Source organism: Zeus faber (assembly GCF_960531495.2).
Source record: "Zeus faber genome assembly, chromosome: 21".
Taxonomy (NCBI): Eukaryota; Metazoa; Chordata; class Actinopteri; order Zeiformes; family Zeidae; genus Zeus; species Zeus faber.
Window position 1 is genome coordinate 5,193,019 of NC_137208.1, and position 26,991 is coordinate 5,220,009.

General features: G+C 44.5%; 2 protein-coding genes across 3 annotated transcripts in view; one reads left to right on the top strand and one right to left on the bottom strand.

Annotated features, from left to right (window-relative positions):
* Positions 1–26,619, top strand: LOC307246525 (metalloproteinase inhibitor 3). Its single transcript, XM_080022468.1, has 5 exons — positions 1–584; positions 12,948–13,030; positions 17,284–17,395; positions 20,500–20,621; positions 22,712–26,619. Exons 1-5 carry the CDS (start codon positions 461–463, stop codon positions 22,907–22,909), a joined length of 639 nt encoding a protein of 212 aa, XP_079878594.1. The 5' UTR covers positions 1–460; the 3' UTR covers positions 22,910–26,619.
* The window catches only part of syn3 (synapsin III), a gene marked incomplete at both ends in the record, with an annotated part of 105,933 nt that overhangs the window by 46,585 nt on the left and 32,357 nt on the right, over positions 1–26,991 (bottom strand). The window lies entirely within an intron of this gene.

Here is a 26,991-nt window from a genome sequence, read left to right on the forward strand (position 1 = left end):
TGACGGGAAGTACCGGACCACCGAGTTCTGAACCCGCGGAGTCTGAAGCAGGGACCCAAACCCCCGAAGACTGAATCAGGGACCAGAACCAGGGACCAGAACCCGCCACACTGAGTCCGGAACCAGGGACCAGAACCCCGAGCCACTGAGCCCGGAATCAGGGACTCGAACCCACCGAGTCTGAACCGGGGACCCGAACTCACGGAGTCTAAACGAGGGAGCAGAACCCAAAGAGTCTGACCCAGGACTCTGAACCCACGGAGTCTGAACCAGGGACCCGAACCACCGAGTCCCGGACGCTGAACCCACTCGGTCTGAACCGGGGACTCGAACCCACTGAGGGTTGAACCAGGGACTCGGACCCCACTGAGTCTGGACACCGACCGGAACTGTACCGTCCACTGAACCCACTGAGCCGGGACCCGAGCCGAGCCGACCCGAGCCGACCCGAGCCGCCGCCATGCGCTCCGTGCCGCGGCTCTTCGTGCTGCTCGTGCTCTGCAGCCTCCACGTGCACCACATCGCGGACGGCTGCTCGTGCGCGCCGTCGCACCCGCAGGACGCGCTGTGCCACTCTGACGTCGGTGAGTGGCGCACGGCCCTCACGTTGAGCAGCTGTCCTCCGTAGAGAACAAATGGAGATCGAGAGCGAGGAAATCGAGTTCTATAGTGAAGAAATAGAGTTCTTTACTAAATGAGTAGAGTTCTGTAGTAAAAGTGTTCTATAGTGAAGAATTAGAGTTCTATACTAAATGAATAGAGTTCTATAGTAAAAGTGTTCTATAGTGAAGAAATAGAGTTCTTTACTAAATGAGTAGAGTTCTATAGTAAAAGTGTTCTATAGTGAAGAAATAGAGTTCTTTACTAAATGAATAGAGTTCTATAGTAAAAGTGTTCTATAGTGAAGAAATAGAGTTCTTTACTAAATGAATAGAGTTCTATAGTAAAAGTGTTCTATAGTGAAGAATTAGAGTTCTATACTAAATAAATAGAGTTCTGTAGTAAAAGTGTTCTATAGTGAAGAAATAGAGTTCTATACTAAATAAATAGTGTTCTATAGTAAACGTATTCTATAGTGAAGAAATAGTTCTATACTTAATAGAGTTCTCCAGTAAAAGTGTTCTATAGTGAAGAAATAGAGTTCTTCACTAAATAAATAGAGTTCTCCAGTAAAAGTGTTCTATAGTGAAGAAATAGAGTTCTATACTAAATAAATAGTGTTCTATAGTAAACGTATTCTATAGTGAAGAAATAGTTCTATACTTAATAGAGTTCTCCAGTAAAAGTGTTCTATAGTGAAGAAATAGAGTTCTTCACTAAATAAATAGAGCTCTCCAGTAAAAGTGTTCTATAGTGAAGAAATAGAGTTCTATACTAAATAAATAAGAGTTCTATAGTAAAAGTGTTCTATAGTGAAGAAATAGAGTTCTATACTAAATAAATAGAGTTCTATAGTAAAAGTGTTCTATAGTGAAGAATTAGAGTTCTATACTAAATAAATAGAGTTCTGTAGTAAAAGTGTTCTATAGTGAAGAAATAGAGTTCTTTACTAAATGAGTAGAGTTCTATAGTAAAAGTGTTCTATAGTGAAGAAATAGAGTTCTTTACTAAATGAATAGAGTTCTATAGTAAAAGTGTTCTATAGTGAAGAATTAGAGTTCTATACTAAATAAATAGAGTTCTGTAGTAAAAGTGTTCTATAGTGAAGAAATAGAGTTCTATACTAAATAAATAGTGTTCTATAGTAAACGTATTCTATAGTGAAGAAATAGTTCTATACTTAATAGAGTTCTCCAGTAAAAGTGTTCTATAGTGAAGAAATAGAGTTCTTCACTAAATAAATAGAGTTCTCCAGTAAAAGTGTTCTATAGTGAAGAAATAGAGTTCTATACTAAATAAATAGTGTTCTATAGTAAACGTATTCTATAGTGAAGAAATAGTTCTATACTTAATAGAGTTCTCCAGTAAAAGTGTTCTATAGTGAAGAAATAGAGTTCTTCACTAAATAAATAGAGCTCTCCAGTAAAAGTGTTCTATAGTGAAGAAATAGAGTTCTATACTAAATAAATAGAGTTCTATAGTAAAAGTGTTCTATAGTGAAGAAATAGAGTTCTATACTAAATAAATAGAGTTCTATAGTAAAAGTGTTCTATAGTGAAGAATTAGAGTTCTATACTAAATAAATAGAGTTCTGTAGTAAAAGTGTTCTATAGTGAAGAAATAGAGTTCTTTACTAAATGAGTAGAGTTCTATAGTAAAAGTGTTCTATAGTGAAGAAATAGAGTTCTTTACTAAATGAATAGAGTTCTATAGTAAAAGTGTTCTATAGTGAAGAATTAGAGTTCTATACTAGATAAATAGAGTTCTGTAGTAAAAGTGTTCTATAGTGAAGAAATAGAGTTCTATACTAAATAAATAGTGTTCTATAGTAAACGTATTCTATAGTGAAGAAATAGTTCTATACTTAATAGAGTTCTCCAGTAAAAGTGTTCTATAGTGAAGAAATAGAGTTCTTCACTAAATAAATAGAGTTCTCCAGTAAAAGTGTTCTATAGTGAAGAAATAGAGTTCTATACTAAATAAATAGTGTTCTATAGTAAACGTATTCTATAGTGAAGAAATAGTTCTATACTTAATAGAGTTCTCCAGTAAAAGTGTTCTATAGTGAAGAAATAGAGTTCTTCACTAAATAAATAGAGCTCTCCAGTAAAAGTGTTCTATAGTGAAGAAATAGAGTTCTATACTAAATAAATAGAGTTCTATAGTAAAAGTGTTCTATAGTGAAGAAATAGAGTTCTATACTAAATAAATAGAGTTCTATAGTAAAAGTGTTCTATAGTGAAGAATTAGAGTTCTATACTAAATAAATAGAGTTCTGTAGTAAAAGTGTTCTATAGTGAAGAAATATAGTTCTTTACTAAATAAATAGAGTTCTCCAGTAAAAGTGTTCTATAGTGAAGAAATAGAGTTCTATACTAAATAAATAGTGTTCTATAGTAAACGTATTCTATAGTGAAGAAATAGTTCTATACTTAATAGAGTTCTCCAGTAAAAGTGTTCTATAGTGAAGAAATAGAGTTCTATACTAAATGAATAGAGTTCTCCAGTAAAAGTGTTCTATAGTGAAGAAATAGAGTTCTATACTAAATGAATAGAGTTCTCCAGTAAAAGTGTTCTATAGTGAAGAAATATAGTTCTTTACTAAATAAATAGAGTTCTCCAGTAAAAATGTTCTATAGTGAAGAAATAGAGTTCTTTACTAAATGAATAGAGTTCTCCAGTAAAAGTGTTCTATAGTGAAGAAATAGAGTTCTTTACTAAATAAATAGAGTTCTCCAGTAAAAGTGTTCTATAGTGAAGAAATAGAGTTCTTTACTAAATAAATAGAGTTCTCCAGTAAAAGTGTTCTATAGTGAAGAAATAGAGTTCTATACTAAATGAATAGAGTTCTGTAGTAAAAGTGTTCTATAGTGAAGAAATAGAGTTCTATACTAAATAAATAGAGTTCTACAGTAAAAGTGTTCTATAGTGATGAAATAGAGTTCTATACTAAATAGAGTTCTATACTAAATAAATAGAGTTCTATAGTAAAAGGGTTCTATAGTGAAGAAATAGTTCTTCACTAAATAAATAGAGTTCTCCAGTAAACGTGTTCTATAGTGAAGAAATAGTTCTATACTTAATAGAGTTCTACAGTAAAAGTGTTCTATAGTGAAGAAATAGAGTTCTTTACTAAATAAATAGAGTTCTATAGTAAAGGTATTCTATAGTGAAGAAATAGTTCTATACTTAATAGTTCTACAGTAAAAGTATTCTATAGTGAAGAAATGGAGTTCAATACTAAATACATAGAGTTCTATAGTAAACGTGTTCTATAGTGAAGAAATAGAGTTCTATACTAAATAACATGTTATATAGTGAATTGAGTTCTATGGTAAATAAATAGAGTTCTACAGTAAATAAAATAGAGTTCCGTAGTGGATGGAGTTATACAGTGAAGAAATAGAGTTCTATCGTAAATAACGTGTTCTAAAAGTTAAGAAATACAGTTTCATAGTAAATAACGTGTTATATATTAAATAAATGGAGTATAGTAAATAAAGTGTTTGATAGTAAATAAATAGAGTTCTATAGTAAATAATTTGTTATAAAGTCAATAAATAAAATTCTATAGTAAAAGTGTTATATAGTAAATAAATACAGTTCTATAGTAAATAAATAGAGTTTTATAGTAAAAGTGTTATATAGTCAATAAATACAGTGTTATATGGTAAAGTGTTCTATAGTAAATAAAGAGTGTTAGAGTGTTATATAGAGAGAGTATAGAGTGTTATAGTATAGTAAATATTATACTTATATTTAAACTACAGGTAGTTGTTCTCTTTCTAATTATGGGAATGTGGAACGACTGCATGCGTTTATAGTTGCTTTTCATTTGAAAGTGCTGGTTTGCATGGACGTATTATGGTCTGTCGGGTAATATAAAGTGACACGCCGTGCTGCACTGTTATTAACGGCAGATTAGGTACAGAAACTGGAATATCCAACTTTTGAGTGTGCGGCTTTTGCGCACTTTGCACTGACTGTACTGGACAGACACCCACAGAGGTTTCACAAGTGCATTCCAATTCAATTCAATCCAAACCCCCTAAGAGGCCCTTTACGTCGTTACTAAACTTATTATATGAACTGATCCTGAAATAAGTTGTTATAATAATATACAATAATGGGTATAAACTGGAATATTGTTGGGCTGCAGGTTCATCTTCTCAGCATCGTGTGGAAAGGTCACTCATTTTTTTACCGACTTTCGTTCAATTATACGACACAGAAAGAACATGCAAGGCTCATCGCGAGCAGATAAGGGTTCAAGGACGCTTCGGCACCCTACCAGGAGGAGCCAGGAATCGAACCGGCAACCTTCCTACCGCTAGGCCTTGTCGCCGCCCCCAACGCCCCAGCGTTCCATTCAAACGGACTCAACACGGCACATATGGGTGTTGTATGCCATCAAATATGATAAACACCGAGAATAATAACGGGGTTAAGTGGAATAGTGTTCGGCTGCAGCTTCATCTTCCCACTGAAAAACCTGCTTTGAAATCACCATCCGTCATAGGAAGGTCAATCATTTTCTTATATACCAGACGGAAAACACCATATGGGGCTTGTATGGCATCCAAACTTTGGGCTAAAAAAACTCAGGAAGCCGCCGTCCCAGCCCAGAAGCTGCTGCTGCTGCTGCTGCTGCTCCATAACAACCTGTTCCAAAGCAGCGAGGTGAAGCAGGGAGCTGGCACCAGGTTTTACTGCCGCCCGAAAATTATACCCATGTGTGAAGGAGCGGGAGAAGGAGAAGCAGGAGGAGGAGTAAGCGTCCTGGTCCTGGTCCTGGTCCAGGTCCTGTGATTGTTTGTTTTTCTCACTTAGGTTTAGGATTTTAGGACTTTGGGCGACTTTGCACAGCTTGTTTTACCATCAGGGTCATATTTACCCACAATCCCCCTAGAATAATACGTCTTTGTACCTGGGATAACAAGTCTTTAGACCAGGACCAGGACCCGGAGCCGGTGCTGGATCTGAGCTGGGGGATTATTGGGGGGCGTTGGTGGTGGACTGGGGGTGTCAGGAGGGGAGAGAAGGGGTCGGTTATTTTTGGGAGCAGTTGGAGCATGTGCTGGGGTTTGTTTTGAATGGAGTCAGAGGGCTTTGCACACACGCACGCACACACACACACACACGCACACACACACACACACACACACACACACACACACACACACACACACACACACACACACACACACACACACCATCCAGCTACAATGTTTTATCCATTTAGATGAATTGGTTTTTGGTTTTAAATTAAGACTTACCCCCTCTAGTAGGCTGCCTGCAGTACTGCACGTACACAGTCACACACACACACACACACACACACACACACACACACACGCGCAAACACACACACACACGGACGCGTACACACACATCTCTTTTGCCAAAGCTCTGACTGGCGACCTCCTAACAACCATTAAGGGGTGAGTGGTCCAGCGCCCCCTATAGTCCATTAACACTAGAGTTGATTGGCATGCATATATATATATATATATATATGAATAATAAAATTATAAATTAAGATCAATTAGAATCCAGTGCTACCCAGTGCTTCCCGGCGAGGGCAGAGTAGACCTGTGGGAAAGGATCGTAGCAAGAAAGTATTTTCACGTTTGCTCGGCCGGTCAGCTTTGCGAGGGGACAGAGGAAAGGTCGCGGAACGGCGTCGCTCACGGCAACCGCTCGGCGTCCATTAGTCGCGGCCCGTGACGGCCCAGGGCACGGACGGAAAAGCTTTTAGCCAAGCGACCCGGTCGGAGTGTTTGCTGTTTGTTTTTCTTCACAAACCGTTTGTCACATGACGTCTCTCAGGGCGCCTCTCCTTCAGTTGGCTCATGGTTAGCTCATGCTGTTGGCAGCGGCTAAAAAGGTGCCAGTGTTGAGTCGGGGGGGGGGGGGGGGGGGGTCGCGGTCTTCGGTTGGAGCCGTGTTTAGAATGCAACCCAACATACACCGGCAGGAACTGGGCCAATGCCACCCCCACCCCCCGCACACACACCCCCACAAATCAAGGTCAGGCTCCCGGGCTTCAGCGGTTAAATGACGTCCAAACTACGGGCGCGGCGCTCGGCCACGGATATGGCGGCGTGAAAGCGAGGCCCTGGTAGCGCGCGGTGCGGAGACTTGCGTTGCCAAAGCAGGCGTGGGGTTATTACAGGAAGTTTTAATTGCATCAGTGCCAATAACCCTTCTCCATCGGGGGGCCCAAATGAACACAAAATACAGGTCCAATTCCTGGCCCCCACGCTCAGCTGTGGTTTGCGGTTCAATCCGCTGAAGCCAAAAACGCCCCCGGCCAAAAGGCAGCGGGAGGCGTGAATACGTGTTCACACAGCGTGCCATCTTGGATATGCAGTCCAGGTGTGATACCTGGTAATTTCCCCCTGGGATTAATAAAGTATTTCTGATTCTGATTCTGATACAGTACAATATGTACATTTATAGGCCTTCCCATTGAATACCTGCTTTCAAATACGAGGTTATTCTGGTTCGGATCAAAGGGTTAAACTCAGATATTTGCCGTGAAAACATGAAAACCCACTCTGCGCCGTGGGAAAGAACTATCACTGAACAATCCCATCCCAAGTTTCTGGGCCTTTAACTCTTCCCTAACCGGTCAGATTGCAGGTCAGGTGGGTGCACAGCGCTCGTCTTGAGTGACTTAGGCTCCTCCAACCAAGGGACAAAAGACACATTTTTAATCCGTGCGCCCGGGATCTGGCACGAGAAACGGCGCTCGTCCCAACCCGGCAACGGCTGCCGTCGGTCGCACCCTTTTCCCCCCTCGACCACGCGGCCCCACCGATGTGGCCCTCGAGCCGCGGAGACACGGCGGGTGAAAGACATACAAATAACGGGTTGCGACGCCGAGAGAGGGCCGTCATTTTCGCTGTCAAGACTCTCAGAGGGCCGCCGGCGTAGAGGAGGCCTGAACCCGAAACCCCGGGTTCAAAAGCACCGCGAACCACAACCACTGTGGTCGGACATCCATTTAGAATTTTTTGAAAAAGCCGGTCCCCGAAGAAGGGAAAGCGGGAGCGGTGCTGCCCAGCGGATGTAATTAGGCGGGGAGAGGTGGAGGGCGTTCCCCGGGGGGCAGGAGGGCCGCCATGGATCTCTTCATTCCATTTGCGATAAACACCTCCCGCAAAGGTTTTTTTTTTAAACTCTTCATTCACAAGGGAGCAGGCGGGACGGAAGGTGGAGGAGTAAAGGGGAAGGTTTTTTGGGACTGATAGAGATGTTCAGCAGATTGAGAAGGTGGAGACTGACGAGGTGTTGTCATTTTGGTGGCATGCCAGAAAACCCCTGTCTCACATCAAAGCATCCACGAAAAACACCCAGTCCAGCCTTATCTGCTGCACACCTACGGACCGGGCATTGGTTTGGCGGATTTCTAGTCGGCTGCAACCCAAGTCGAAAAACTCTGCGGTGGCTGTTGTTGTTCTGCGTCGCGGTCATGGTCCATAAACTTTGACCCCGAGAGTTACACCCAGTAATAGCTGCCGCCGGCAACGGAAGCCGACCTTTCCGTGCCGGCACTGCGCGAGGCAAAGCGGGGGTTCAGCCGCTGAGGATTAGCGTTGCGGCGTGGTCTTGCAACCTCATGCAACCTTCGCCTCCTCCTGCCGCCGCTGGAGGTTCTTCTCAGACCTCCCGCCACCAACCGTGCTGCTCCCCCCAGGGCGTGGGGTTAACCGGTGACTAATTACATCTCGGGGAGGGGGCGGGGTGGGGCGGGGCGGGGCGGGGTTGGGGGGAGGGGGTGCCATGTGTCGAGGAGCGTGACCCCTGATCAGCTATCGCCGGCTTTCCCGTCAAGGGTGCTAAAATACGCCGAGACGTCAAAGGCGCTCGGATTCCAGACGGGCCTGTGATAACCCCTCCAACGCGAGGCAGGTGTATCACGTTCTCCGCCCGTCTCTCTCCTCCATCTGCGACTACAAATCCGCAAGCGTGTTCCCCCCCCCTTTTTTTTTCTCAATTTTTTTCCCTTTTTTTTTTTTTTTTGCAGCCGCGTTTGAGCAGAATCCAAAGCGTACAAATCCGGCTCCAGCTCGTCCTCTGAGCCAAAAACATTCTAAACGCGTCGCTCGCCGACCGGCCAGCTGGAACGATAAAAGTCAGATCCATCCCCGAATCTCCCTCCTTGAAAATTGACGGCGATCCGTCTTCTGGGAGCTCGCGTCGAGCAGGAACGCCGGTGCGTTCAGTGTGTTTCTACGGCGTGCCTGCTGTGCAGCATTCCTCATATTGCGTCCAGTTGAGTGTTTGCTAAACTCTTCGTTGTTGTTTTTGCAAAATCAAAATAGTTGAGTATCCCGCAGTGCACAGCGGCGGAATGGGCTTTAACCGGGCTTTAACCGGGCTGTGATGGAGGCACGGCTGGGCCCCTTTTTTTTTTTTTTTTGTCTCCAATGAAGCCCTCCTTGTTTCTGGCACACTTTGGCCCACATCTTAGGAGCAGCTCGGTCAAAACAAAAGCAGCTCGAGGACGTGGGAAATACAAGCAGGTGACCGTATACTGGTTCAGATCATACAAACAGCGAGTGAACCGCCCCTTTGTTTTTCTCACCATCGCGGCGCGATCTGAGATGGAATCACCCACCAACCCGACCGGAACACAGGAGGCATTTTAACGGCATTATAACTGCTCTCCTTTCTTCTTCTCCTCCTTCTCCCGCGGCGCTTTCCCCTCTAAACGGGAGTTCTCCCGACGCGACAAAAAAGCCAACAAGCGGGATTGGATTTCAGAGTTTATTTTTGAGCGTGGTTGAGTGTCATACTGAGAATTCCTCCACCGGCACCCCCCAACCCCCATCCACCACCCACTGCCCCGCCCGCCCCCCCGCTGGCCCGCGCCGAAAACTTGGACCATGTTCTGCATTCTAACAGATCCCCGTCATCCTCTCTGGATCCCCGTCTCTCTCTTTCTCTCTGTCTGTCTCTCTCTGTCTCTCTCACACACTCTATCGCTCTCCCACGTACACAAACACACGCGCATTCACCAGCAGGAGCACGGGGACAGCCGCGCCGCGGCGCAACGCATGCGGGCTGAGGCGCGAGATTTGAGCGCGGGATGAGAGGACAGCCTCACCTCGGGACCGGCGCGGACGCGTGGCGGCCTGAGCCCTGGCGTCCGCGCACGCAGCTGCGGGAGCAAAGAGGAATCAGACTTTTTGAGCACTTACCTCCCTTATCGGAGAAGAAAACAAACTAAAAGCTTCCCACTTGTAGAGAATGTGTAGGTGTGTCGGGGGGGGGGTGTAAATCAGCTCTGAAAGGCTTGAAACACCCTGTTGTCAGGGAGCGGTCACCTTGTGATGTCGTGAGGCCTAGTCGTTTTCGTGCCTCGCCCTTAAACCTGGGTGGTGGGAGAGTTCCAGCAAGGTTAAGATTACACTCTGCCACGCTGGAGGAGGGTGGGTTAGATAAACACTGGTAATTTAGCCCCTTTGGACGTGAGAAAGGGTGCTCTTTGAGGAGGTGCTGCCGGATGTAAATACAGCCTTGAGGCCCCCGGAGGAGTGTGGCGGAGGGCCCTTTCGCTAGAGGTCGACGGGTCACCACACGAAGGGAGAATGACTGAGAGCTTGTGTCTCCGGCGGCGGCCGGGCCCTTTCACACATTCCACGCGGCGGCGGCGGCGTCGGCGTCCGATCAGCGGCTCGGTGTCCAACAACCGGGTTCTATCCGAGGTGGAAGGGCGGAGCTTTGGGTGGAACCGCCCGATCCCTGAACCTCTCTGCAAGGAGCGATGGGTGAAGGTTTTTTTGGGCGTTGTGAGGTCAGTGGAGTGAAGAGTACAAAGTTTTGGAGCTGCGCTGCTGTTTGTGTTGGGGAGCCTCCCACGACGCTCTTTGGTATAATGGGACATTCCTCAGTAAATGGGCGTCCACGTCTGTGTCAAAGGAGCAGTTGGTCGGCGTCATCCGAATAGTGGCCCCGGGTGCAACAACTGTGTTCCGTCCTCTGTGGAACGGCTGTTTGGCATGGTACCGCGCCCGGTCCCTGAACCCCCTGCGAGGGGCTATGGATAACGTTTTTTTTGGGGGGGACGGGGGGTTGTGAGGTCAGGCACAAGGTTTTCAGCATTACTGCTGTTTGGGTGGGGGAGCCTTTCCACAATGTTATCGGGCATAATGGAACATTCCTCAGTAAATGTGCCTCAAAGGAGCAGTTGGTCGGCATCGTCCAACCAGTGGCTTGCGTCCAGCAAATGTTTTTCATCCAACGTGGGCATTTCGGCACTTTAAGGTGGAAGCACCTGATCTCTGAACTGGAAGGGGTCATGGGTAAAGATTTATTTTGGGGTTGTGAGGTCGGCCAGTGAAGAATACAAGGTTTGAAGCCACATTGCTGTCTGCGTCGGTGAGGCTCCAGTGTTCTTTGGTGTGATGGGACATTCCACGCGTCAGAGGAGCAGTTGATCCGCATTGTCCAGTTAGGCTCTTGCGTCTCACAGCTGGGTTCTACCCAACGTGGAAGGGGGAGTTGGGCACGGTAGGTTGGATGGAATCACCCGATCCCCTGCGTGGCTTTTTTCGGGTTGCGAAGGCTTTCAACTGCATTGCTGTTTGTGTTGGGGAGGCTGCTGCGATGTTCTTCGGTATAATGGTACATTCCTCAGTAAATGGGTGTCAAAGGAGCAGTTGGATGCATTTTTAGCGGAGGTGCATTTCGATAATGGGGCCTTGAGCTTGATAAAAATGAGTTGACAGATTAATAGATCTTAATGTCCTTGAGTGTATGATGACAAAAAGGTCATATGGGAGCTGAAGGTTGGGGTTGGTTCATTAATCCCAAAAAGGGGTTTTTGAAATGACCTTCATTGTACAGTAAATAGCCTGTAAACGTCCCTTAAATTTGTTGACTTTTAAATACCAACGCTGACCCTACTCAATTGGATGACAAGTCACGAAATCGAACCATCAGCCCGGTTCAGGGACGAGCGGGACAAGTTCAAATCAGGGAAGAACCTGGGGATGTCCGCCCAGCGAGACGAGCGCAAGGTGCACGGCGAGGCGGAGGGAAGCGGCGGCACATGCCTCGCCGCTTCCCCCTCGTCCTGGGGGAACGGGAGGCGTCTCCGTTACGTTTGATTTATTTTTTTTATTTATCTTTTTCGTTGCCGGAGAATGTGATCCTCCGAAGAATGTGGGGTGAGGAAATTCCGACGGCGGAACGATAACAAACATCCCCTCGTGTTAGTTATGGCTGCGGTGCGGCCGACAGACCGGGGGAGGAAGCAGGTGAACCCCGGACCGCATCTCCCCAAACCCCACACGCGGGCTTAAGGGCCCCCAGGAAACCTCTGGGACGCCCTTAAGTTCCCCGGCTCAAATCAGGCTTCAACTTGGGCTTGGACCCAGCACGCCACACCCACACACACCCACACACTCACACAAACTGCAGCGGGAGTAAAAGCAAACAAATGAGATTTGCCGTGCAGCGGTTTCACCGTTGCCGGTGTTGACATGGCGGCACTGCAGCCGGATAAGATCTTTCTTCCTGTTCCCAGGACGGACAGAACAGACAGAAGCCTGTTCAAACAGACACAACGCTGGGTTTAAGGGCGTGAGGCAAGGCGTGGGTAACGGAGGACGTGACAAAACGCCTGACTCCCCTTCCCCCCGTGGAACAGCTACCCAGTCCGACGCCGACGTCCATGTCGTGGTTTTTCCATCGGACGCTACTTGGCTCGCGGCTACAATGCGGAAAATGGGATAAATGGATTAAGAGCGGTGCCAAATCTGACCCTGGCCCGGGCTAGAGGGCCTCCATGGTGTCGCTGGAGCTCCCTGCTGGAGAGGGCGGCATGTGTTTGTTTACCTCGTTATTCACGGTGGTGAAGTCCCAAAAGGGGAATGACATCATGAACTTGTTTTCCAGGATGAAGACGTATTCCATCATCAACCTGTACTGCTTAAGATTAATGCAATTAATTTATTTTCCCGTTTTGGTTCGGCAGCACGGGTTTCCTCTCATGGGCAGCAGTCCCGAACTTAAAAGTTGATTGTTTTAATTGTTTTCAACTGATTGCGTCTGGAGGAAGGATCCCCTAATACCTCAAAACTGTGCTCAAGGAAAACCAGTAAACACACTGGTTAGAAGGGACTGGTTCAATCAGCGGGAATTGAAAACAACAATCGGTGTCACACACGGTGTCCGCTTATCACATGAAACTCCCATCTCAAAGAGTTCCACCGGGATCCATTATATTGAAATGACCATTTTAAACCCTGAGTAGTAGACGCCGGATTAAATGGCTCATCAGGGCCAGGTATTCTCCATTAACCCACTTGTTCCGTCTGTTTTTTTCTGCCCAGTAATCCGTGCCAAAGTGGTGGGGAAGAAGCTCCTGAAGGACGGACCCTTTGGAACAATGCGCTACACCATTAAACAGATGAAGGTGAGCAGCCAGAGCTATAACAGCAGGGTTTGAATTAGGGGGGGTCTGACACCCCTAATTTAGATTTGGACCCCCCCAAAAAGAGGTAAAAACAACAGGTCGGGGGGTCAAAACATTTAAATATCCTTCTTGCCTGTAATGGTAAACATTATAATGTATTATGCATATTCATACCCTGAAAAATCTTGTAATACCATTTCAGACACAAAGCAAATAAAAACAATGTTTTTATTGTTGGTTTATTTATTTCCCGTTTTCTAATTGAACGAAACAAAAAAGTCCCATGTGTAACGGGCACATGTTTCAGTCTGTCTTACACCCCCCCCCCCCCATACAACAGTTATAATAATTCATTACAATAATTATACATTTTATGTTTTGTAATTGGATGGTGCATGGGAGATACAGTGTGAATGGGAGTTTTCATAATTCCCTGAGAATTATATTAAAGAACAGCAAAGCTAAGCGAAGGCTAAAGCTTGGCATCCTCATTTTTTTTTAGATTTTTCTCAGGTTTTCTTTCCTCTATTTATCATTCCAAGTTATGTTTTATTTGACATTTGGACTTGTTGTTTGTTGTTCCTATATGTTTCACACCTTTTTGATAATTTTTTTTTGAAAAGCTAACTGCTAAGTGGCTCGCCACCCGTGACACGTCGTTCGACAATAGTAATCGTTTTGGTGGGAAATTAATGTTCCAAATAGTGGATTATTTGACATTTGACTGTTGTTGGTACGTACTTCTTTGCATTTTCTTTTTCATCATGTAACAAAATTCGAGGTCATCTTCGGAATGCTAACGACTTAAATGGTACAACCAGCGTAACAATTTTGGCGGGAAAGCAGCGAACTCTAATCACAACACTGATATAATATTACATTCTACCAATTCATCAGCCTGTATGACATCATGTTATATTTAGGTTTCAGCTCATATTCCAATCCAGAGTCTTGGGACATGTGTACTACTCAGGGGCGGTTCTAGGCATGGGCACAGGGGGGAAATGCACCACCAAATGCTCCAACCGCCCATTCTCGGATTATAAAGCGCTCCAAGTTTTTGTCGCGTCGAGGGGGAGCAGGAAGTGATGCTGCATTTCATGGAAACTCGGAAAAAACTGCAATTTGGGTCGGTAGTCTCCATGTCAGCATAACATCAAAACCACGTGTTGATACGTGTTACGTGTAACATTATTACGTGTTAATAATAATAAATACAAAGGAAACAGTGTCGCACGTGATGCGCCACCATGATGCCCCCCCCCCCAAACAAAGCAGTCTAAAACTGGGCACGGTACTACTACTACCAAATGACATCCCTGATACAAGAAGGATTGCGTTGTACTCAGTAAACGCTTACTGAGTAATGATGTAATGTTGCATATGTTTCGGAGAGACCATGACGGCTCCGGAAACGCATCTGAGTGGGCCAGAGCCAGGCCGGGGGATTTCCTGGGCTTAAAGTCTTTGCAGCTAAACCACCTCTCTTTACAAACTAACACTTAATTCTTGCATTACATCCAACAAAAAGGCCAGTGTTAAGAACAAGAAATACTGAATTCCATCGCTCTCATCAGAGGAGAACATGAATGAATCCATCGCAAAAGGAATCACACTCGGAGATGTATTTTCTTCTTCTTAATGGGACAGGTTTGATATTTACTTTAACCCCAGGCCTTATTAAAATGCTGGTTCCCATCATTTATAATGGGCTATCATTTCTATTTCTGTTGAGGAACGTACCGCTGTGCCGCAGCTTCTCACTGTGCTTCAATGCAGTCCAATGGGGCAAACGTTTACGCCTTCGAAAAAAAAAAAAAAAAAACCATGTTAAATCTCCTTTTCTAAAGCAGGAAGCCAGTAAAAGTCCAAACCGTGCTTTTTTCAGGGTTTTATTTTTTTGGCAATTCTGCAAATCAGATCTTTTGGCTACGTTGCTAACGTAAGAGAGTAGAAACAGGAAGCTGCGTCCCTTCCTACTGGCAACCTGCTGTAGCTGACATTTTTGGAGACACGTGCGACCACAATGTGAGTTTCGTGTTTTAGAAAAGGAGATTTGGAGGTTGTTTTTTTAAAGGGTTAAAGTCCGTGACAAAAAACAATAAATATGTGTTCTGAGTTTGTCACACCACAGAACAATGTGTTATCAACCACCCAGTCAAATTGGAATAATTAAAAAAGGTGAGGCTAGGTTTCAAAATCATGAAAAAAAAAAAAAAAAAAAAGAAGGCAGTTCGCTGGGGGCGTGTCCGCTGGGGGCGTGTCCGCTGGAGGCGCTGAGACCACGCCCAATCGCAGAAGAGGTGCAGCCTCTCTCAAGTGCAAGCCCGGCGGGATGAAGTGGAGTAGAGGGGGTAGTTACAAAGGGTGAGGGGGGCCATGGCACCGGGCTTTTTTTGTTTAATTGAATTAGGAAACGGAGTAAATTAAATGCACCTTTGATAAAAAAAAACCACAGTTTTTATCCGCTTTGTTCGGAGAAAAGACTGTTCTGATCTCCGCGAGCTGCTCTGATCGTGAGTGCTTGGGAACCTCAGCTCTCGGCCAATGATGCTAATGCGCTCTAGGCATTATTATGGTCTTGGGGGGGCATGGCTGCAGTGCGTCATCGAGCCACCATTTCAGACCCGACCACAAAAGTGGTGATAAACAGTTTAAGGGTCTAACTCCACAATTCAGGACTACATCCTTCACAGTCTTTTAATATGTTTTCAGCAATTACTTTCTAACACACACACACACACACACACACACACACACACACACATATATATTTATGAATTTTCCCCATTGAAATTAATTGAAATATAATTAATCTGTTCCAAGTCCCAAAAAACACCCAAAAATCATTTTTTATGGGTTTTAAAACAGAAAAGGTGTAGTTACACTACATGCGTTCCTTTTTCATGTTTATCAACCAAAGAACGCACAAAACTAAAAGAAAAACACTGGGAAAACACAACAGGGATGCTTCCACAACGAGATATGAGTGTGAGCTGAGCGAGCGGTGGCCACGCTTGTCGGGAGAGCGTGTGTGAGCCCAGCGGTCGCTGTATGAACCTCGCTCCTAATGTGGATTTCCACTCGTAAAACAAGACAAATATTCGCACGAGCCTCGGCTGGTAGAAAAAAGGACTCGTTGACTGGTACGCTCGTAATGCGAGGTTCCACTGTCATTGTTTGCCCCATTGGAATGCATTGCAGCAGATTGGGAACTTCCTGTTCAGTGAGGTTGTTGCTCTGAACAGTTTATTTATAAGTAACAGGAACACGTGTAATAAGCACTCTGATAGACCCCGTAAATTATGTCTGTCACACACTTTATACTTTACGACTTATTTTTTCGGGTTGGATTTGGCTCCAAATGAGGAAAAGGCACTTTGGCTTTTCCCAGGAACTCCTTCTAAATACCAGTTTATCCACTTTCCCTGAGAGCGGCGTCTCTAAACGGGGACTTCCTGTCTCCACCGGACAAATGAATCTCCCCGAAGGAAAACAACAACAAACACCACGTCCTGCGGCCAACCTTGACTTTGCCCGACCCTGACTAATGCCACCCCCCCAAAAAAGAAAACGTGATGCAATCCGATGTAATGATGTCATCTGATCTGTGGTCAAGTTGTCAGTAGCATCTGGAGTCTGGTCAGGAATGTCCTCTGATAAGGCTGTTCTGCTGTTCCCATTTCTTGGTTATTTACTAAACGGGAGATTGCATGGGGCGCGGCGGCACTGCGCCCGCTCGTAGGAAGAGGGCATTTTTCGGGAATCTGTACTTATTTTATCATCATCAAGTTTCTATTTTCTACTACATTTCACTGTATTTCTGTACTTTTCCACTACTACATTTAAGATACTTCTACTGAAGTAGAACTCTCCAACTGGTGCTTGAACCTTTAGGAAAGTTTGGTGTCAGGTTTACTTTGTGCTTTGTGGGACTTTCACTTTCAATACTTTTCTGTCGGGTATTTGTACTTCTATTTTTTTTTTTTAAGTAAAAGGTCAGAGTACTGCCACCGCCACCACCTGCACCACCGCCGCTGCTGCTGCAATGGATGGAGATTGTTTGGTTCTAACCCTGGGTCTCTCTCTCTCTCTCTACCTCCCTCTTCCTCTCTCTCTCTCTCTCTCTCTCTCTCGCTCTCTCTCTCTCTCTCTCTCTCTCTCTCTCTCTCTCTCTCTCTCTCTCTCTCTCTCTCTCTCTCTCTCTCTCTCCCTCCATCCCTCCCTCCCTCTCCTCCCCCTCCTCCCTCCAGATGTATAAGGGCTTTGAGAAGCTCCACCATGTGCAGTACGTCCACACGGTGGCGTCTGAAGGTCTGTGCGGCGTCAAGTTCGACATCAACAAATACCAGTACCTGATCACAGGTAAGAGGCGGCCATCTTGGATTGTGACACACCTCCACCCCGTTTTTCCAAACATTCTCTCTCTCTCTCTCTCTACTCAGATTACGACTGATCTGATCATTTAGATCATGTAATAATAACAATAATAATGATAATAGTAATAATAATAATAATATAATAATGATAACAATAACAATAATAGTGATGATGATAATAATAATAATAATGATAATATTTACAATACTAATAATAATGATTAATAATAATACAAATAAAATGATCTCATCATTTAGATCATGTAATAATAATAATAATAATAATAATAATATCAGCACATTGTGATTATAATATAGTAATATATCATATAATCTGATAATCAGTTGAAGATTTAGAGAAAGAGTTACATTTATTTTGTTTCCTTCTTTTACTTAAAAATGAAAAACACAAAGCCAACGGGGAAAGTTGTTTTTCTGCCGTTCTTATTTTAAATTCAGATTGGTTTGTTTTCCTCCGTTTCCTGCTTGAACCAAAGGAAGACGCCCCGCCTCCATCCATCTCTTTGTATGGCTCCCTCTCTCTCTTTCTCCTCCTTCACTCCCCCCTCACTCTCTCCTCTCCCCTCTGTCTCTCCCCCTCTCCCCCCACTCTCTTTCTCCTCCTTCACCTCCCTCTCTCTCCTCTCCCTCTCTCTCACACTCCCCCCTCTCTTTCCTCTCGTTCTCCTCCTTCACTCCCCCCTCACTCTCTCCTCTCCCCTCTGTCTCTCCCCCTCTCCCCCCACTCTCTTTCTCCTCCTTCACCTCCCTCTCTCTCCTCTCCCTCTCTCTCACACTCCCCCCTCTCTTTCCTCTCGTTCTCCTCCTTCACTCTCCCCCTCGCTCTCCTTCTCTCCCCCTCTTCCCCTCTCTCTCCTTCTCTCCCCTCTGTCTCTCTCCTTCTCTCCCCTCTCTCTCTTTCTCCTCCTTTACCCCCCTCTCTCTCCTTCTCTCCCTCTCTCCCCCCTCTCCCTCATACTCTCCCCCTCTCTCTCTCTCTCTCTCTCACACTGCCCCCCCTCTCTCTCCTTCTCTCCCCTCTTTCTCTTTCTCCTCCTTCACTCTCCCCCTCTCTCTCTCTGTCTCTCTGTCTCTCTCTCTCTCTCTCTCCTCCTTCACTCCCCCCTTCTCTCCCCCTTTCCCTGGCATCCCTAACCTGTACGCAGTGTAACTCACCCCTCGGTGCCAGGGAGGTGGAGGCCGTTGCTCGGCAACAGCTGCTGTGTTGACGTCTTGACCGAGTCTCAGGGAGTCTAAATATAACAATAATAACAGGGCTACACGGTTGCCCCGGGCAACCAGATTTGGGCCCATCCAAACCCATCTCGTGCGGTCTGGTTGCCGCGTTGTCAAACCACTTTTTCATGCAAACTTATTTTTACGGTTTAGCGACAGTCGAGGTGTTGATCACTCACTTGAAACGCTGATAAATAAACATTTCTGTTCCTTTCTCTCGCTTAATATTTAATATTCATAACAAAAAAATATTTTGTGCAAATTGATATGTTTGCCCTTTCTTGATATAACATAATTAAAATTGAAATATGGGATTATAACAACAACCCATTCCTGTTGTTTAATATGTTCCCTTTTTGACGTCCTTGTCTAAATGTTGAAATACGGCTTCTAATGATTTAGGATCAATATCATTCGATTGTAGACGTTTGTACGATTATTTAAATTCGGCAACCATTTCGTCAGACTTGGCAACCAAAAAGTTGAGGCATGGCCTGGAACCTGGCAACCACTTCTCAAAGTTGGCATCGGGCCCTGAAAAGGTCTGACCGACACCCCCCCCCCAAAACCAATTACCAGCAATTTAAAATAATCCCCCTTTCTTTGGAGGTGGGGTGGCGTGGTCCGCCACCGCGTGAAGGAATGTGGCCCGCTACGCGCTACGTTCCCAGTGGCCATGAGGCTCCCTAAACCCGGAGGGGGTGTGGGGGGGACTATTATTATATGGATCGTACATATTCGGGAGCTCTGGGATTCCCGCTCGGTGACGGCAACCCTGAAGCTAATGCTAACGCTAACTGCCACCAATGGCGGCCACGCGCCGCCCCACACCTGTCCCGGAGGCTGAGGCCCCGACACAGGCGCTAAGCTGCCAACGGCCCACTGCGCCCCAAAAATAGCCTCCGCCCGACCTCTGGAAAATTCAGTGATCCAGGGAGCAGATACGCAGGTTCATTTTGATTTCGATTTTTCGGGTAATTTTGGGGATTTTTTTTCACATCTTTTAGTTAATTGTTATTATTATCGTCATTATCATTATTATTATATATTTTTTATTTTATTGTCGATTTTTTTGTTTGTTTATTCCTTTATTAATATTATCATTTTCATTATTATTATTATTATTATTATTATTATTATTATTATTATTATTATTATTATTAATATTAATAATAATAATAGTTATTATTTTACTTTTTTTATTGTATTATTTTTTATTTTAGGTTAATTCCTTCCTTCCGTTTATATCCGTTATTATTATTATTATTATTATTGTTATTATAAATAATAATACATTTATTTATTTTTATTTGTTTATTTGTTATTTTATATTCCCACATTTTGACTGTTTATGGTTAGGCTTATTGTTCGGTTAACCTTTACTGTGTATTTAAAATTGTTCTATTTTACAGTTTATTTTTAATTTCCCTTTAATTTCGATTTACTTTTTCAATATTATAATTTTTGAATTTTTATATTTGGTTTATAACTTTTTTTTAAGGTTACTTTATAAAAATGTTTAGGTTTTAGGTTATTTTATATTGCCACATCTTTGCTGTTTATTGTTCTGCTTATTGTTTACTTTTACTGTGCTTTGGTTTCAAATCCTTAGGTTCATTGCATTTTGCATATTGTCTATATTTTATTCTTAATACTTTATTATTATTGTTATAGCTCCTGTGACACTGCAATTTCAATTTCGTGAGCAGTTTTGTTTCCTGTTCCTGGAGCCGGTTTGGGTTCAAGGAACTGTCTTGACCGTTTCAATGGATTATAAAAGTACCTTGAGTCGTCATGGCAACACAGTCCCATCTACCAACCCGTCCTCCCCCTCTCCCTCTCTCTCCCCCGCAGGCCGGGTGTTCGAGGGCAAGGTGTACACGGGGCTGTGCAACTTCATCGAGCGCTGGGAGCGGCTGTCGCTGGCCCAGAAGAAGGGCTTCAACCACCGCTACCAACTGGGCTGCGGCTGCAGAGTGAGTCCAGAGCCCAGGGGGGAGGAGGAGGGGGGAGGAAGGGGGAGGGCAAGTGCTGAGGCGGGAGGAGGAGGAGGAGGAGGAGGAGGAGGAGGAGGAGGAGGAGGAGGAAGGCTCAAGGGCGTGGAGAGAAACGTCCCGGTTCACTCAGTCATCATTTTTAGCTCCTCAACTGGTTTGGGCTCAGCAGCCACATTAAAGTGGTAATCCGTAGGATTATTTTGCTCCAAAGAAACCCACATTTGATGTGTTATTTCGCTGGCACTTTATAAGAAACATCCAATCAATGTGTTTGCGTTATGCATTTGCTCCCCTTTTAGCTGCTCTACATTGTTGGTGGCGGGGTCCACCACAAATGCAAGAAGTGAAATGCAGCCACGGTGAATTTGCTAAATTAGCGTAGGTAGATGTGGTCAGTAAACTATCAAACATTTTCACCAAAAACGTTGTAAACGAACAATGTTTTAAAATAGAAGCACACTATAGTAAATTTAGTACACTTCAAAGAACAATTATATTGATTTTTGGAAAAAGTGGACGCAATAACTCAAATAACTAAATAACTCGAAATAACTGAATAACAACAAAAAAACTGAATAATTCAAACAAACCGAATAACTCGTAATAACCTAATAACCAAATAACTCATTATAACTGAATAACTTGTAATAACGAATAACTCGTAATAACTGAATAACTTGTAATAAATTAATAATTCATAATATCTGAATACGGTCTCTACCCAGGCATCCTGGGAGGAATAATAACACTGTGCTACTGCTGTACGACAGCTGCTAAAAACATCGGATAAAGTGCAAAACCGGACGCCAGACACGTCTTCCAGCTCCCGACACCCTTTCAAATCCCGCTCGGCCTCAGGTTTTGGGGCGGGCTGGGGCACCCAGAAAACCCCCCCCCAAAAAAACCTCCAAAACCCCAGAAGCCACATTAACAGTGACGGAGTGAGGGGAGTCGGGTCAGACGTCCAGAGTTACTGTGATAAACCTCCTCTGCATTCCATTCTGCCCATTCCACAACAACGGATGATTCACGGTGATGGAAGACGGGAAGGAGCTGGAAGCAGGAAGTCATTTAAACATACAAACGCACACGCACACACACACACACGCACACACACGCCGGTGCTACGCTAATCGCTAATGGAATGTGCGAGTGCTTTAACATGTGTCAAGGTGCGGCTCGCTCCAAACCCCTCAAACAGTCGCCGCTCGTCGATGTAACGTCGTGAATAAAAGCCGCTTTGCGAGAACAGCGCTCCCCGAAAAACCCTCCGCCAGGCCACCAGCCATCCTATCGCCGGGGGGCGCACAGACCTCGCAAGCGAGCCCATTCGTGGCGAACAGAATCGCTCGGACGGCGCTCGGGCCCAAAGATGGGGAGGCGTAGTCGTCATAAGTCATTCGCCGACGCACGAGTGGACGGACGACTTCCCGCCGAGTGGCGTGCCGAGAACAACCGCACCCAGCCTTTCTGGGCTGTGGTGACCGGTGCAGTGGGGGCAGTTTGGACCTTGCGACACAAACAGCCCGTTTCCGTCGCTCCCATTCTCGCCTCCCTGCCTCCAGGAACCCTTCGGTCCCGTCACTCGAGGAACCGGGCCTGGCCGCCGCGTTCCCTTCTCCTTCGCGCGGCGCAGCCAGATCGTCACGCGCCGCTTGGTCTAAATGCTACGACGCGACGGGGCTTCGTTTCGGATCGTCCTGTAAAAAGGGAATTCCGCCGAGCGCGTCGCTTCATTCCGGAACCATAAACCCCATAATTAGATGGAGTAATAACGCGAATGGAGCTGGAGCCATCGGGTGGAAGCGGGGCGGTCACGCATGGTGTCGTTTTAAAACTAGAAGGGTTCCAAGGGGTCTGCTGCGCGCCAACTGCGCTAGCTAAGTGCATGTGCTGCAGATGGGATCAGCTAGCCTAGCTCCTGTGAAAATCGGGCCAATACAGCATCCAGCGTCTTTTCGAGTTGAGTCATTTGAGCGACGCGTGTTGTTTCTTTGTGACGAGTTGAGTGAACACGGGTGCACGGGGGCTGCGTTTTCACCTCCCTCTCTCCCTCCCTCCCCCTGTAGATCAAGCCCTGCTACTACCCGCCGTGCATGGTCACCTCCAAGAACGAGTGTCTGTGGACGGACATGTTGTCCCACTTCGGCTACTCCGGCTACCAGTCCCGGCACTACTCCTGCGTCCAGCAGAAGGAGGGCTACTGCAGCTGGTACCGGGGCATGACGTCCCGCGACAAGACCACCATCAACGCCACCGACCCCTGAAGCACCACCACCGCCCCGAAAAAGAAAGAGGAAAAAAAAAACACCACCCAAACCACCGTTCGGTGACACCAGTTAAAGGTCTCCAAAATAACAAATAACAAATCGGACCAGAACCAGATCTATAAACAGAGCCCGTCCCTCTCTCACAGCAATTCTGATTAAAAAAAACCCAACGATCAGTGTTGCACAGATACGCTCGGTTTTCAGTACACCATTCCACCTCCACACACCGTATTTCCTCAAGTACAAACCGAGTCTCTAATAAATGCCGGGGGGGCGTGGCCTACACGCACAAATAAAAGCCTGCCTCCAATTACGGACCGGGGGGGGGGACTGAGCGCCGCCCCCCAAACAAAGCGAATAAAAACGGCGTCTTTTTATTGTAGATGTGTTTAATTTACTCCGTTTCCTACTGCTGCGCAGCAGAGCGCTGACAGTAAAAAGCCTGTAAAAGTCTGGTACCCTCTGCGGTTGAGGTAAATAAAGGCCCCGGTCGTTATTTGAGGAAATTTGGTACGTGAGATATATAGTGTATCGCAGCCGGTCGTCAGAAAACTGTGTCGAAACCAGCTCGCGGCTACAGCGCTCAACCGCGCGTTACCGGAAGTGAAAACCCCCGTTCATCCCCTGAGTGGAGCTGGTTGATTATTATCCTTACGGTGGTGACCATGGGAGGTCCACCCGACGCCAGCTACGGTAGGAGGGATAGGAGCCACACCTCCGCACCATATCAGCCTTGTTTAAAGTAAAAACACGTTTTATATCGGCGTCACGGAGCAGTACTACACTACCCACAATCCTTCCGTGTAACAGTGACGTCTGATTGGTGCAGTGAGCGAGTTACTGCTCCCACTGAACTGAAACACTGTATATACACACACACAGACTACAATATATTACACAATTATAACCAATGTAAACACTTTAATAATGACAAAGATTGAATTCAAGAAGAAGCGCTACACTAGCGTTAGTTTGGGAGTCGTTGGAAATGGTTTATGGGAGTGTTTCTCAAACAGGGGTTCTCGTGCCCCCGGGGACCACGGGGGGTACCCCGAAAATGACAAAAAAAATTTGTTCAAATATATTGGTTATATATAATGTTTAAAAAAAAAAAACACACATCCGATCCATATACAGTACATCGTTTATGTTAGTTTCCTTTTTTTTTCTCCCGGTGCTGGTGAAGCGGGTGCTCAGCTGATAAAAGATCTTAGTACACTGCTAAAAACACGTCTGAGAACCACTGCTTCATGGGAAGTAGTTCCTTTTTACGCACACGGTCCGACTGCTTTGGTCGGCTCGTGTCAGGGTTAAAACTCTTTATCCAAGGGTTTTCCCCAAGGTCAGTGGAGTGAACAGACGGTGGAATTCACTTCCGGAAGCGGCTCCGTTGTTAAATGCGGGCGGTCGCTGTTGAGCTCTACGAAAAGAAAAGAAAAGAAAAGAAAGGAAAACGAAAAACAAACAAAACGAAGGCGTCACTTTGAGACGCTACTTTTCTGACCCATTCTGCACAACGTCCAAACTCTCGTCAAAGTTCCAGATCCCGTCTGAAAGTTTCACCTCCGCTTTCTTTCTAATGGTGTTTAATAGTATTGTTTCACAGACAGTGAAGTGTGTGTATATATATATATATATATATATATATATATATATACACTAACATTTATTTATGTATAGAACCTCTGCTTTTCCCCCTGAATGCTGGGACCGCAAATCATGCTGTTTGTGCTTATGATTAATAATAATAGAACAATTATTTTTAAAAAACGATCAGTATCAGGGAAATTAAAAATAAGACAGACAATAAAATATGTATCAATTTAAAAATTAAATACAAAAAAAACAAAAATGTCTTGCAGGACCAATACGGTGGGGAAAACGTAATATTTTCCAGAGAGGTTATATTTTATTTTTGCTGTACTATATGATGCATAAGCTACGGTAAAAGAAAGACCATATTCATGTATATCTGAAACCTCTGCATTTATTTAACTATTCAGTCGGTTTTAAAGGAGCAACCAAACAGCTCGGGATGTTTTAAACCACATTTTGTTTCATTACATTTCTTGAATATTTTCCCGCTGGCACGTCCTCCAAGGATCAGAATGTCAAAGCCAATCCTAAAATCTAAGATGTTCAGCAAAGCAGAGGTCTCACGTGTTTTCTAAGTGTATATTCCATCCTTTTTCTATTTAACAGTTTGAAATGAAAGCGACAAAAAAAAATGTAAAAAAATATATATATGAAAGTAACTTTTTTTGTTTTGTCCATCTGGGGAGTATTTTTGTATTATTCTAGATTTTGTTTTCTTTATCATTATTATTATTATTATTATTAGTATTTAAAGTGCAGTATCTTCAATCCATTCCAGTAACTCCAGGCCTGGACTGCGTCAGAGGAGGGAACACACCAAATGGATCAGTTAATCTCGTGGTTATCAATGATATAACTTTATTATGGTATATATCTATATTTTTAAAAAGCAAACAAGACTTCTATTCTGCAGACTAATGGTAGTGGAGGGGGCAGAGCCTGTTATCGGCTAACCGGCTAACCAGAGTTATTAATTTTACCAAAAGACGAACACAAGTAAATAAATGCTTGTACTGGGAAAAGTCCAGTATTTTTTTACAACCTACAACAAAACCTTAATTAATTAATTAATTGATTGATTGATTGATTGATTGATTGATTGATTGATTGATTGATTATTGTGAGTCAATCCGAGTGACCAGCATCAGACTCTTTTAAATTGCCCCCCCCCCCCTTTTTTTTTATCTCTGGAAGGATTTTAAAATAGAAAACCCCCAAAAATACAGTTTTCCTTTCAATTCCACAAAAATGCCAAACTATTCAGGGAGGCGTACATTCCATCAAACGTACGCTCCCGGACGCTTCAGACGCAGGTCAAGAGACGTCAGATCCCTGGACGGCTTTGGACAATCCCAGTCGTCTCAGTTCAGTGAATCCATAAAATTTGAATAAAAAATAAAAACACCTTAAATGACCAAAAGTCCCAGGTGGAAAGTAAAGAATCCCACAAACCTGTTTCCATGTTTTTGCTCCAGCCAGAAGCTGACCCTCTGGGTGGCTGCGGTTTATCAGCAAATCCACACGGCCCGCTCCAAATCCAGGAGTGGAATTTTTATTTTCTGAACCCAGATTTTTTTTTCACCTCTTTTTAAAACTGACAGAAAAAAATTAATCCGTCCAAACTCCATTGGATGATTTTCAAATGATGATGATGATGATTATTATTATTATTATTATTATTATTATTATTATTATCACTAAATTATCAGAACAATCACATTATTATAATTACATTTAGAAGATAAAATTAAAAAAAGATTAAGAATAAAAATGACATCAAATGAGTATTCTTTCCCTCTCCTCTGCCTGACGTCTTGGCCCGGTGTCTCCAGCTGGAGCATTTCTTCTGTTTCTCTCTTTATTATTATTTTAAAACATGGTTGTGGTTCCCGTTTGTGTAAATATTCTGTCGGCTTTACACGGAAACACTGGTCGAGTTGAGTTGTGTTGAAAAAAATTTATAAAGAAATAAAACAAGGCGAAAAAGAGGAAGCGGGCAGATGTTGCTGTGAGACCTAATGGGGGAATGTTTCCTTGTAGGGGCGACAGGAATGTTTGACTTAATTTCTGTGTTTTATATTTTTATAATAAAGTTTTAATGAAAAGGGCAAGGCGTGTCTGTCTGTCTCTCTTGATTATTAAGGGCCCTGCCCTGTTTTTGTTATTATTTGTCTCCTGGCCATTGTCGCCGGTCAAAGTGCCTGGCACTCACAAACCATGGAACCCACGCACAAGAATGAAGTGTTGTTGATTTCAGGGCGGTCCACACATGCTGTGGTCCAAGTTTGATCCACATCGATCTGTGTTTGGAGCAGGGATTAGTGAAAATAACACATTTTTCCTGGAGGAAGTGGAGAATGAAGTGGCCGAGCGAAAAGACCGGGGTTGGTGGAGCGTGGGGCGCTTTGTGACATCATCATCCAATATATGTGCAAGGTGCGGCTCTGGGGGCGGGGCTTTCTCAGAGGGCGTGGTGTACTCGA

Coding starts and splice junctions, on each gene's coding strand:
- LOC307246525 (XM_080022468.1), top strand. CDS start 461: ATGCGCTCCGTGCCGCGGCTCTTCGTGCTGCTCGTGCTCTGCAGCCTC. Junction 585..12,947: donor GCTGTGCCACTCTGACGTCG/GTGAGTGGCGCA, acceptor TTTTCTGCCCAG/TAATCCGTGCCAAAGTGGTG. Junction 13,031..17,283: donor ACACCATTAAACAGATGAAG/GTGAGCAGCCAG, acceptor TCCTCCCTCCAG/ATGTATAAGGGCTTTGAGAA.